Source organism: Eleutherodactylus coqui, chromosome 8, assembly GCF_035609145.1.
Source record: "Eleutherodactylus coqui strain aEleCoq1 chromosome 8, aEleCoq1.hap1, whole genome shotgun sequence".
In the NCBI taxonomy this organism is placed as follows: Eukaryota; Metazoa; Chordata; class Amphibia; order Anura; family Eleutherodactylidae; genus Eleutherodactylus; species Eleutherodactylus coqui.
The window spans coordinates 123,491,004-123,504,642 of record NC_089844.1 but is presented as its reverse complement, the minus strand read 5'-3'; the positions used below and the strand labels follow the sequence as shown (position 1 = coordinate 123,504,642).

General features: G+C 44.0%; 1 protein-coding gene across 4 annotated transcripts in view; it reads left to right on the top strand.

Annotated features, from left to right (window-relative positions):
- LOC136576784 (cytochrome P450 2W1-like) overlaps window positions 1–12,318 on the top strand; it is a 94,394-nt gene extending 82,076 nt beyond the window's left edge. For all 4 annotated transcript variants that reach the window (XM_066576347.1, XM_066576350.1, XM_066576348.1 and 1 more), the window contains 2 exons: window positions 2,371–2,512; window positions 9,751–12,318. In XM_066576347.1, coding sequence (XP_066432444.1) covers window positions 2,371–2,512; window positions 9,751–9,938 — 330 coding nt within the window. In that variant the 3' untranslated portion in view covers window positions 9,939–12,318. The remainder of the gene's footprint in view (window positions 1–2,370; window positions 2,513–9,750) is intronic.
- The last annotated feature ends 1,321 nt before the right edge of the window (window positions 12,319–13,639 follow it).

The following is a 13,639-nucleotide window of genomic DNA, read 5'->3' as shown; positions in this document are numbered from 1 at the left end:
AAGCAGTGGGATGGTTATGCTGATAATGGCCACATCGCCGCTCACCATTTGGGTTGACTCCAGCGGGAAAAATAGTGGTTACTGGGGACCGAGTAGCGAGGGATGGCCGCCGCCATGAGGGATCAGAAAGCCTCCGTTTCTACCAGCCTATATGGCAGCATCTCCAGGCTCAGCAATTTGGAGATATGCACATTTAGCGATTGTGCATACGGGTGGGTGCTGCATATTTGTGCTCTAAAGCTTGTGTTATGAACAGCTGAACGCTGCGCTGAGACACATTGGTGGAGTCAATGGAGGACCATGCATGTGAAGGGGTGGGTGCAGGGTGGGAGACGCTCATGGCTGCATCCTGGAAGGTGGATTGCATCTCAGTGCCAGCATGTGACAAAGGGGAAGAGACAGTGGTGTGACCCGCAGGTGGTGAATGGCGTTCTTTCCACCTCATTGAGTGCTTAGCTATCATATGCCTGCGCATGCTGGTGGTGGTCAGGCTAGTGGCGGTGGCTTTCCTATTGATCTTGGTGCAGCACAGGTTGCACACCACTGTTCGTCAGTTGCCATGCGCTCATTAAAAAACCTGCAGACCTTCGAGCACCTAGCCCTCTGCACAGGAGTATGCCGCAAGGAGGTGCTGTGTGGAACAGTTGGGGGATTACTTGCTCTGGCCCTACATCTCCCTCTGGCCACCCCACTGCCTCTTCAAACCTGTTCTGGTGCTGCACTGGCCTCCTCCTCGGAAGCGCTGTCTTCAGTAGGCTTACCAAAGTGCTGATGCACATAATAAGAGGGGTTGTAGTCCTAAAAGGGACAGTTGGGTTCTTGGAAAAAGGCTCCGTGCCTAAACGCTTCTTTAACCTACACTACCACTCTCCCTCATTAGCAGCAGCTCTGTCCCTGAGCTAATCCAGCCTGCGTGTGAGGCAAGCATCAGGTGACCTGAGTTTTTATGCTCGTAGGTCACCTGATCTGGGCAGCCAGTCACTGTTACAGATGTGCACAGGGTTGGCATGTCATAACAGGAGTTGCCAAAGCCTTTCCTGCATGTTCATTGGCTAAGAAAAGCCGCTAAAAATGTGGGGAGGAAAGAGTGAAATTTTCTCGAGCACCGAGTGGTGCTCGCTTGAGTAAGGAATACCTTCGAGTATGCTTATGCTCGAACGAGTATCAAGCTCGGACAAGCATGCTCACTCATCTCTAGAAATGATTCATCTTTGTTGGATTTTTTAACATTACAAAAATCTAGTATTTTAACAGGAGAGTGTAGACTTTTTTTTATATCCACCGTATATCCATGTAGGAGTTACAAGATACATGTGAGCACTCTCTATTAGCTACTCACATGTATCTGCCTGATCAGAGGGGGTGGTGAGGGGCACCAGAACAGGGTGAGGTAAATACTAATTGGACACTATGTGGCTGGTACAGTTAGGAAGAACACTTTGTGCATCCAGCATTGTTCTGGAGGACACTGTGTCTACTACTTCTATGGGAAAACTGTGTGTCTGGCACTGTTATGGGAGAATGGTGGGTCTCTTATTGTGCTGGGAGGGAACTACTGCATGTGACTGGCACTGTTTTGGGGGACACTGTGTGGCTGGCACTGTTATGTGGGTACTGTGGTGCTGTATGATTAATATTTTAAGCAACTTGAGAATGGTTTTACTCAGTTCAATGATTGACCAAATAATTGCTCAAAAGAGCGATTACGGATGACTGTCATCTTATTAAACGCGGGACCCAAAAGGGCAAGTAAACGAGAATCATTTACTTTCCAGAGTCACTCTTTAGCTCTAAAAACCAAGCGATTATCGGCCCGTGTAAACAGGGAGTCATTCATGTATGAATGACTGCTCATTTATTCTGAGTGGAGGCCGGAAGATCTCCAGCATGTCCTACCTCCATTCAGTCAGCGATTGTCTCTCCTGTGTGAAAGTACAGAAGCGATACCATTTGGATGGCTGTCGGGCACTTAAGCACCCAAGAGTCGTCCCATGTGAAACCACCCTAAAGAAGCAATCCTCTGCAAAGGGGTTTTACAATCTAAGATATTTATAGATGTAAAAGTAAAGGAAGCAGAAATAATGAGATCCAATTTACATGGCCGCCCTCCATCATATGAAAGGAGGAAGGAGATGTTTATGGCAGTCTGTATTGAATACAGTGAGCACAGTGGCTGCCATATGACAAGTATTGTAACAGTCATTTGTATATAGACTACCATAAACAGTAACTATCGCGCTGATGGACACTAGACTTGTAGCTAAATTTCTCCATGTGTGGGAAAATGGCTGACATCCTATTACATATATATTATTTTTGTATATTTGAAAGAACTTTCAAATTTGTTACACATTTGTCATTCTGTTATAGGGAACCTTAACAATTCCACTCTTCTCATCTGTTCTCAATGATGAAACCCAATGGGAGACTCCCAACCAGTTTAACCCCAATCATTTCTTGGATGCTGATGGAAAGTTTGTGAAGAAAGATGCATTCTATGCATTCTCCAAAGGTCAGTCTAAAGTGTAAAGTTTTAAAATTATCTGAAGCTTACTGAAAACAATAACGGAACCAAGCTTACTATATAGATATATTACTAGAACTGAGCTTACCACAAATATATAGGACAGAATTTAAATTATTGCATAAATATAGTAACGGAACCAAGCTTACCACATAGATACAACACAAGAATCAAGCTTACTACATAGAGATAGCACCAGAACCAAGCTTACTGCATAGATACAATAATAGAACCAAGCTTGTTATAGAGATATGGCAAAGAAAATTACATTCAGAATGCAGATCTCCTGTCATGTTTGTGCATGCAAAGAATGTTTTTCATTGTGCAATATATAGCGCCCTGCAAAGGGCTCCACTGAAAGTATTGCCATATTTTTGGTGTTCTCCAAAATTCCCCCAAAATATAAAGCCTATTGCCATGTAAAATGCTCTAAAACCATCCCATATGGTGTTTCTTGTTAAACTGCCCCTTCAAAATATATACACACATAGCCTTGGTGCTTACCTGCCTCTCCCTCTTCTGCATGCAGCTGCAGCCTGTTGCTCTCCTACATGCTGTAGCATTATTTGGGATTCTCTCTCCTCATTCCTCATTTGCCTCAGCTCTCCCGCTGTCCTCTGGTGCTTCCGTCCATCTCCAACACTCCTGTGTTCTGCATATTAGAATAAGCTTTTAAAGCTATATTTGCTAATAGGAAATTCACTGGAGCAGAGAGGTCTATGTCAAATTGTAAAGCCCTTTGTAAGGAGAATTTATGTGTTTATCAAAGAGAAGATGATCCCAGATCTCGTGCAGAAGTCTGGACCCAGGAGAAATACAAATCACACCAGCCTGTGCGGTATCAGCATTTGACAAAGTATCTCATACTATACTTATTGAAAAAATGACCAAATATGGGATTGACAAGTCAACTCTCGTGGATTCACAACTGGCTACACATCCAAGTGGAAGAATGTATCATTTGGGATACCACAAGGCTCTGTCCTAGGCCCAGTGTAGATCGACATTTTATAATGATCTGGAGGAGGGAATTGATGGGAAACTGGTCAAATTTGCAGGGATACCTAACACTAAGGAAGAGAGGGAGAGTATTCAAAAAGATCTAAAAATGCTTGAACAGTGGTTGTCGACTAACAGAATGGTATTTAACGAGGAGAAATGCAAAGTCCTACATCTGGGCAAGAAAAATGAAAAAAGCACATACAGAATGGGAGGAATTAGGCTAAGCAGCAGCACATGTGAAAAAGACTTGGGTATACTAACAGATCATACACTGAACATGAGTCAACAATGTGATGCAGCAGCCAAAAAGGCAAACAATTCTGGGATGTATTAAGAGAAGCATAGAGTCTAGATCACGTGAGGTCATTATCTCCCTCTACTCTTCCTTAGTCAGACCTCATCTGGAATACTGTGTCCAGTTCTGGGCACTCCACTTTAAAAAAAGACAGACAAACTTTAGCAAGTTTAGAGAAGAGTTACCAAGATGGTGAGCGGTCTGCAAATCATGTCCTATGAAGAACGGTTAAAGGATCTGGAAGTGTTTAGCTTTGAAAAAAGAAGGACGAGAGAAGACTTAATAGCTGTCTACAAATATCTGAAGGGCTGTCACAGTGCAGAGGGATCAGCCCTATTCTCATTTACAAAAGTTAATATGAGAAGCAATAGGATGAAACTGAAAGGGAGGAGACACAAATTAGATATTAGAAAAAACTTTTGACAGTGAGGGTGATCAATGAAAGGAACAGGTTACCACGGGAGGTGGCGAGTTCTCCTTCAATGGAAGTATTCAAACAAAAGCTGGACAAATATCTGTCTGGGATGATTTAGTGAATCCTGCACTGAGTGGAGGGTTGGACCCGATGACCCTGGAGGTCCCTTCCAACTCTAGCATTCTATGATGGCTGATGAGTTGCCATAGAAACAAGATACTGGTGTCCCAGCTTGCCATTGCCTATGATTGCTACTGTAAGTAATAAGGCAATGCAGCACAGAAGTCCTGCAATGCATTATCATAGCAATCATAGCTGTTTATGCTGGAAGTCCTCTACAGTGACAAAAAAATTGTAAAATAAATATAATGTAAAAAGATGATAATCTTTATTGCATATTTTCCCCTATGTTTAAAAAAAGTAAGCATTTAAAAAAAAACCATTTTGTATCATCGTATTTGTAACGACCTGTACAATAAATTGAATACACTATTTATACTGCAAGGCAAAAACTGTAAAAAAAAAAACGAAAAAATGGAGGCAAAGTATTTTATCTATTTTGCCTCCCCAAAAAAGACAGTGAAAATGATCAAAAAGCCGTATGTACCCCAAAATGGTAGAAATTAAAACTACAGCTAGTCACGCAAAAATCACACCCTTCGAGAGCTCTGACCATGGAAAATTAAAAAGTAATGGGACTTTGAATACACCAATGTAAAAATAAGCTCATAGCCCCTCCCCGCCACTTGTCCATATCCAGCAATGGGAGTAGGAGGGACAGAAGAGCTTAGCTCTGCCCCTGTATCGCCCCCTCCCATTGCAAACGCCGAAATGGAGGAAAGAGGCAGAGAGCTGGTGATGGGGAGGGATGGTGGGGACTGCTTAGATGGAAGTGTATATCGGGCGGCTGTGAAAACGCCGGCGGATATACGCTCATGTAAATAAGCCCTCAATCTGTAGGATCGCAGAATTTGTGTGTTTTCCCTCCCTTCCCTAAAAAAAAAAAAAATAATAAAAGTTTTACAATACATTGTATGCACCAAAAAATGGTACCAATAAAAACTAAAGTTCACCATGCAAAAAACAAGCCTTCATATGGCCATCTCGCTGGAAAAATTTAGTTATGGCTTTTGAAAAGATAAAAATCCCCCAAAAATAATTGCGACCTCATGGCCAAAATAGGACATATCCTTAATGGATTAAACAGCTCCTCCACTTCTCTTGCCACATCGCCTGACTAATTAGGGACATGGTAGGGAGCTAAGGTCCTGTTTTAAGTCTTAACTCCTTAGTGACGGCCCCATTGCCTTTTTACGTCCTCTTTAAAGGGGTTGTCCCGCGTCGAAACGGGTTTTTTTTTTTTTAACCCCCCCCCGTTCGGCGCGAGACAACCCCGATGCAGGGGTTAAAAAAACAACCCGCACAGCGCTTACCTGAATCCCGGCGGTCCGGCGTCTTCATACTCACCTGCTAAAGATGGCCGCCGGGATCCTCTGTCTCCATGGACCGCAGGGCTTCTGTGCGGTCCATTGCCGATTCCAGCCTCCTGATTGGCTGGAATCGGCACGTGACGGGGCGGAGCTACACGGAGCCCCATTCAGAAAAGAATAAGACCCGGACTGCGCAAGCGCGGCTAATTTGGCCATCGGAGGGCAAAAATTAGTCGGCTCCATGGGAACGAGGACGCCAGCAACGGAGCAGGTAAGTATAAAACTTTTGATAACTTCTGTATGGCTCATAATTAATGCACAATGTACATTACAAAGTGCATTAATATGGCCATACAGAAGTGTATAGACCCACTTGCTGCCGCGGGACAACCCCTTTAAGTGGGCTTAAATCCTAGAGGACGAAAAAACATACATCCTCTTAGGATTAAAGCCCTCTTAGCTGAGGACGTGACAGCTCCATGCTATCGGTGCCCGCAGGTAGCTGACAGCATGGAGCTGTCATCCTGGGCCACGGGCAGTCCCCCCGGCATTGCAATCGGCGCTATCCAATGGATATCGCCGATCGCAATAAAGTTAAAAAAAAAGTTTAAAAAGTTTAAGATTCAGCTGCCCTGATGGATCGGATCTATCAGGGCAGCTGAAAGTACTTGCCCGCCTTCCCTGATGTGTACCATGGTGAAGTGATCTCCAGGCCAGTGATCGCCGCTATCCAATGGATAGCGGCGATCACAAAAATTTTTTAAAAAAAAGTTAAAGTTAAATTCACCTCCCCTCATGGATCGGATCCATGAGGGGAGGTGAAAATACTCACCCCCGGTCCTCAGCGGTGTCCTGGTCTTTCGGGACCTGAAGTCCCCTTCTGCACGTGCACAGAGGGGCTCAGGCCCCGGGAAATTTAAAATCCCTCTGCTCCTGGCTACCATGTGTAGCCAGGAGCAGAGGGATGTCACTGGGGACATGATCACTGCTATCCAATGGATAACAGTGATCATTTAAAGTAAAAAAAAAAGTTTGAAAAAGTAAAAAAAAAAGTTAAAAAAAGCTTACGTTTCATCTCCCCTCAGGGATCATATCCATGAGGGAGGATGAAATTACGTACCTAAGGCCCCCGAATTTATCCACGGACCTTACCCCAACTTCTGTGCACCGCCCATCGCCAAAGCGGCAGACGCATTCGAAAAAGCTGTGGATTGCCAGGGTAATTTAAAATCTCCCTGCTCTTGGCTACAAAACTTAGCCAAGAGCCTGGAGATTTTATGGGGGACCGCGGTGAGCGGTTCCTGATCACGTGTTCGCCGTTATCCAATGGATCATGGCGATCACGTAAAAGTTAAAAAAAAAAAGTTGGATGCGATCCGTGAGAGATGAAACTTTTTACTGGAGGCCTCCGTATTTGAACCCCGACGGGTCCCTCCTCCGTGGGCCTTCCCGACATTCTGCGCATGCGACCGCCGGCAAAATGCTGGACACATGCGCAGGAGGCGGGGAGCCCAGGAAACCTAAAGTTCCCTTGCTCCCGGCGACTAACGGTCGCTGAGAGCCTGGAGCTGTCCCCAGTCATGTGATAAAAAGATTCTATTGCCCGATTTAACCATCCCAACCAGGCCCCCTTAATTACCTGTGTCTTCGGAAAAAAACCCCCACACAGTTCACATTATTACGTTTATCTCAGATTTGGAGGAACGCCAAAAAGGGCGTGGTGTGTGTGTATGTGTGGGGGGGGATTATTTTTAGGGAGTCAATTTTTTTTCCGCACAAGCGAGCAATGGGGCCTGGAATTTATTGAGTTGGGGCCTGGAATTTATTGAGTTGTGCCCTGAAATGCAATGGTGTTCCCACCATTATAGGCCTAGCCATGTGTCCTATAAGTAGATTAGGGCCACAATGGGTATGTTTCTGAATACGGCACAAACAGGGATATCCATTTTGGGGTGAAAGTCTTCATTCATGTGTGTGTTGTACAAAAAACAGTTTTTAAATTGACAATTGCCAAAAAAATGAAAATTGTAATTTTCCTACTGCTTTGCTTAGATTTATTCAAAAATTGTAGGGTGAAAATTCTCAGTAGACCCCTAGATGAATTCGTTAAGGGGTCTAGTTTTTAAAATGGGATCATTTGTGGGGGTTTGCTATGGTTTTGGCCGCTCAAGTGGGCAATGGGGCCTAAATCACCTTCATGCAAAATGTCTGTTCTGAAAGCCACCGATTACTCCTTTCATTTTGGGCTCCGTTGTGCATCCAGACATAAGATTAGGGCCACAATGGGTATGTCTCTGAACATGGGATAAACAGGGGTCTTCATTCATGTGTGTGCTGTACAAAAAAAATTCGTTTTTTTGGCAATTGTCATTTTAAAAACAGAACTCAATTTTTTCCTTCTGCTTTGCTTGAATTCATTCCAAAACTGTGGGGTCAAAATGGGCAGTACACCCCTAGATAAATTCCTTAAGGGGTCTAGTTTTCAAAATGGGGTCATTTGTGGGGGTTTCTATGGTTTAGGTTGCTCAACAGCTCTACAAGTGGGCAATGGGGCATAAAAGGCCTTTAAGCAACTACTCCTTTTGTTTTGGGCCCCGTTGTGCATCCAGACATGAGATTAGGGCCACAATGGGTATGTCTCTGAACACGGGAGAAACAGGGGGAATCCATTTTGGGGTGCAAGTCTTCATTCATGTGTGTGCTGAAGAAAAAAAGCTGTTTTTAAAATGACAGAATTACCAAAAAAATGAAAATCAGAATTTTTTCCTTCTGCTTTGCTTGAATTCATTAAAAAAAAACTGTGGGGTCAAAATGGCCAGTACACCCATGGATAAATTCTTTAAGGAGTCTAGTTTTCAAAATGGGGTCATTTGTGGGATTCCTCAATGGTTTTGGCCGCTCAAGAACTTTACAAGTGTGCTAGGGGCCTAAAAGGCCTTCAAGGAAAATTTCTGCTCTGAAAGCCACCGACTACTCCTTTCATTTTGGGCCCCATTGTGCATACAAGCATAATATTAGGGCCACAATGGATATATTTCTGAAAATAGGACAAACAGGGGTATCCATTTGGGGTGTCACTCATTCTCATGTGCACTATAGAAAAAAATATGTCTTGAAAAAAATGACATATTTCCAAAAATGTAAATTTTTATTTTTCTCTCTTCTAAATTGCATTAACACTTGAAAAAAAAAACTGTGGGGTCAAAATACTCATAAGCCCCCTCAGTGAATACAGTAAGGCATTTAGTTTTTAAATTGGGGTCATTTGTGGGGGTATCTATCATTCTGACACCTATAAGCCTTTGCAATCTTGGCTTGGTGCAGGAAAACAGTGTTCCTCAAAATGCTGAAAAGTAATGTTAAATTTGTACGTCTCCTAAATAGTTAAAAAATCAAGAACGTTTTTCAAATGTGCGTCCAGAATAAAGTAAACTGATGAAAATATATACCTTAGCAAAACTTTGTACAGTATTTTTGCACATATTTGCGTAATTACAGTTGAAAATGTGAAAAAAGACAATTTTCTCAAAATTTTCCCAATATTGGCACTTTTAATAAATATTCATAAATTCTATCAGTCTATTTTCCCCACCTATATGAAGTACAACATATAGCGAAAAAACAGTGTCAGAATCCATTGGATATGTAAAGCCTTTACGGAGTTATGCTATGTTAAGTGACAAGTCAGATTTTCAATATTTGGCTCCGTCACTAAGCGCAAACAGGCTTTGTCACTAAGGGGTTAAAGTTGGTATCGGTTTGAAGATCCATGGGCCTTGTCCTGTTTAGTGGAATTCAGTCTATAATTACCCCTCAAAGTAAATCTCCAATTTTCAACATTACATATTTTTTGGTCCACAATTCTGTGCTGATTAACTTCTTAATATAGCTTAATAGCAAAAATCATTGCTATAATAATAAATCTAGCTGTTTGCACCTACCACTAGGGGGAGCTTACTGCATACTCATTACATGGAACTCAATAATAAAACAGTACACAACTCTTATAGTGGTGGAGCCAGCTCTGTTGTGTTTCCTTAGTAATGATTTACAGACCCTGATTGGTATCTTCATGTCTATACAGGGCGCAGAGTGTGTGCAGGAGAGAGCCTCGCCAGAATGGAGCTATTTCTTTTCATCACTGGACTGCTGCAGAAGTTCACATTCACACCGCCTCCAGGAGTGAGTACAGATGACTTGGACATCAACCCAGTAGCGGTCTTCACCATGAGACCCAAGAGCTACAAAGTTTGTGCAACTCCCAGGCAGTAGGCAGTTTACAGCATTGTGAATATATTCCACTTGTATTTGAGCATTAAGATGCCTGCATCCAGTAGTATGCATAAAGGCCACATGGACCTCATTGCTCTACTACTGGGCACTTAATAAGCTAATTCTTTCTAATATTTGCTTTTAACACTTTTTACTGATAAGTGTCTGCGCTTTATCATCCAGAGGCTGGGGGGTCAGATAGATCCAGAGACCCCTGACCGCTTCCATAATGATGATCGATCATCGGCAGAACTCTGCTGCCATACATACTGTGGCTGCACAGTCCTCCTCCTAACTGCCCAATCAGTCCCTTCTAGCAGGTAACCCTGGAGATCACTCGCATATCTCCCCTGCTCTGTATACTCAGGTCCTGCTCTGTATACACAGGGACAGACAATAGCAAAGATCAAAGGTCTTGCAGTAGCAGCAGGAGCATAGATGTCATAACCATGTGAGCAAGAAGCAGCTAGAGGGGTGATATATTATTACACTTGTGTATGGCCATTTCGTCTTAACCTGCTAGAGACTGCAATATATTTTACTGATATCAGTAATTGGCTGCAAACCTGCATATAGATCTATTTAAGGTGATAGCTTGGCTGGCTTCTGAGAGCCAGGCTCCTGCTCTAACAGCCAGTAGCGGAGAATCCTGAGATTCTGGTAGTTTAACCACTTACATGCCATAATCAATAGTAATTGTAGCATGTAAACAGATGACATGAGGGAGAGGGCGGCACTGTGGTACCTTGACGTCACCGGAAGCTAGGGGTTTGACAAGGCTTGCATGCAGGAATGCCCCTATTAGGCCCTTACCTCTTGATTAGCTGAATTTTTGAAGGTCTTAGCAGCATCTGTATTGATTTTTGGCTGGCCTAGAATTTTGATTGGCCTCTTAGGCTTAGGTTATTAGCTGTAAATGTGTTACGGTATACTACCCTTGATACGCCAGCCCCGGTACCCTAGATCTCACCCACAACCCCTGTCCCTGCCTACTTGCCTCCACTCCTGGCTAACCCCAGGCAGGCAACTGGGCGGCGGTCCCTACTCTCACTAGGGACCAAAAAAGGGACACTGGCATCCCTGGATGGAAAGGGTAGAATACCGACAGAAAAGGCAGATGTAAATAACTAACATGAACAATACTAAGCAGAACTGAGACAGATGGAAAAACCTGGCGGACAATAGCAAAGTATAGCAGGCAAGATGACTGAGGCAGGAGACCAACAGAGGCAGGCTAGCTAGCATACTGAGGGAAACCAATAACTGGCAGTGATTGCAAGTCTCTGCCGACCTTTAAAGAAAAGCCTCCGCCCAGGGGCGGAGAGAGGGAGACAGCCAACTCCCAACACAACATAACAAAAGGGACAAAAGGTTTCAATAATGACTTATGAAAAACCCTATGAACCCTCCATGTAGCTGGCAAATCAAGTTCATAAGCAAGCGAATTTACTACCCGCGTGATGATAAAGGGACCCACATAACGCCGCGCCAGTTTCAAAGATCGAACCTTTAATTTGAGATTTCTAGAAGACAAATATACCTTCTGTCCCATCCTGTAGAGTTCAGATACTGACAGACTCCTCCCACTACGCAACTGCATACGAGCCCCGGCTTCTTCCAGGTTCTTCTGCACTTCTTTCCATGCCCCCTCCCAACTCCCAACAGAACATAAAAGGGAGCTCATGCACGGCAGCTGCTCTCACAGGTGAGCGCGCACACAGCGCTGTGCGCCACCAGCACCACGCCGGCCGGGCACCCACATCCCCAGCAGCCAGACAAGCCAGGAGGACGCGCCCCAACGGCACACCGCCGCATGGTACCAAAATGCTTCCATGTTACAGCTGTAACATGGAAGCATTTAGAGCTAATAATGTAAGCCTAACAGGAAAACTAATCCTAACCCTTCAGGCCAGCCAAAAATCAATACACTCGCTGCAGCTATCATTCTCCTCAGAGCAGGCATCCCCGTTCCATCTCTCCTGGGCAACCGCTACCCGCCAACTCTGTTAACAGTGTGATCGTGGTGGCACTGGAGGAATCCCCCTTCTGTTAGGCTGTGCCTCCTCTCCCTCACAGTTCCGTCTGCTAACTTTCTTCACCCGGTGTCCCAACTATCTGTTCCGTCCCAGCCGGCAGGTCTCTGCCACTGACAGGTGGTTGCCTGGCTCACTGTGTGTTCCGCTCTGCCGTGGCTGCTCCCACTGTTGTCATTGTCCTCCCTGATGGACTGCAGTGTCAGGACGGCACTTGGGGATTAAACACGCCCCCAGCTAATCAGAAGCTGGAGGCGTTATGAAACTTGAAGACTGCTGTATTATGTTACTAAAAGAGAAGAGCAAGCAAGGCTTGGTAAGGCAAATTACTCGAGCGAGTATCGGCATTTTTGACTAACTGCCTGCTCGTCGGAAAAGATTCAGGGGGGCAGCATGGGGAAGAGAGATCACCCCATACCGCCCCCCCCCCCCCCCGCATCTTTTCAGAAGAGCAGGCAGTTACTCGAAAATGCTAATACTCGCTCGAATAATTTGCCTTACAGAGTATGCTCGCTCATCTCTAGTTACCACCCCTAACTTTCGGTTGTGACATAATTCAGCAGTACCAGAGGGGGCAACTTCTATAACCCATCGGCACTCTGCAATGCAATTGCAACCTACCAATTGGTTCCCATGCTTGCCATGTAACTCAGCTTATTAGAACTCGCCTCCTGCGGAGTCTAATAGGCTGCTGCTATAGGTTTAATAGAGTACACTACATATACTATTGTACTATTCTAGTGATCAAAATCCATATTCACGTCCTCTTCAGGGAACAAAAAAGTGTAAAAAATTAAAGATTAATTTAAAGAAAAAATCCAGTTTGAAAAAAATATGCATTCCCCCCCCTCTAAAAAAAAAATATATATATTTTAAATGCATTAAATACCCAAAACTTTATTAAAGCTACACATAATGGGTATTACCGCATTCAAAAAAATACACAATGAAAATAATTTTTTAATTATCTCACTTGGTGAACTTTGTAAAAATAGTTTTAAAAAGTAATGCCAGAATTGAATCATATTCCAGGACTACATCTATGAGAAATGTTGCAACTATTTCTCGGCCTCTCACACTAGTGGCTTTTTCTTGTCCATGCATTTTTCGTCCGTGAATTGGCCGATTATAGCAGAGTCATTCCCAGCTATAGCCCTCACACCTTTTAACCACTACCGATCTACATCTTCTATGCCCGAACAACAGACATCTACTAATTCTTTGGATAATTTAGCCACAGCAGCCATTTTATTACAAACTAAATTTACATAAATTAACATATAATTAACCCAATTCAACCATAATAATTAACATTCCCCACAAAAGAGGGAAAGTCTTTGAAGCCACCAAAATTCTGTCGCCTCCCTATTTAAGAGAAGTATCCAAACATTCCTCCAACTGCACAGCAACTGACTCAGGAGACCCAATTTCCCAATTACCTCCAGCCACACACCTCCTGACTCGGAGATCCACTACCCTTTACCAGACTAGACACCCCACCATCTCTGCAAGGACTCCACCCTGTCAGAGCCAAGAGGTGACAAACCCACCAGTAACCATTAATCAAAGGGGAGAATGCAGCTATCCACCCCCTGCCTTGCCCCCAACCCACTTTTATGCCGGTTCCAAGGACCCCCACCCACCACAGCAAGCATGGCTTGACCACCT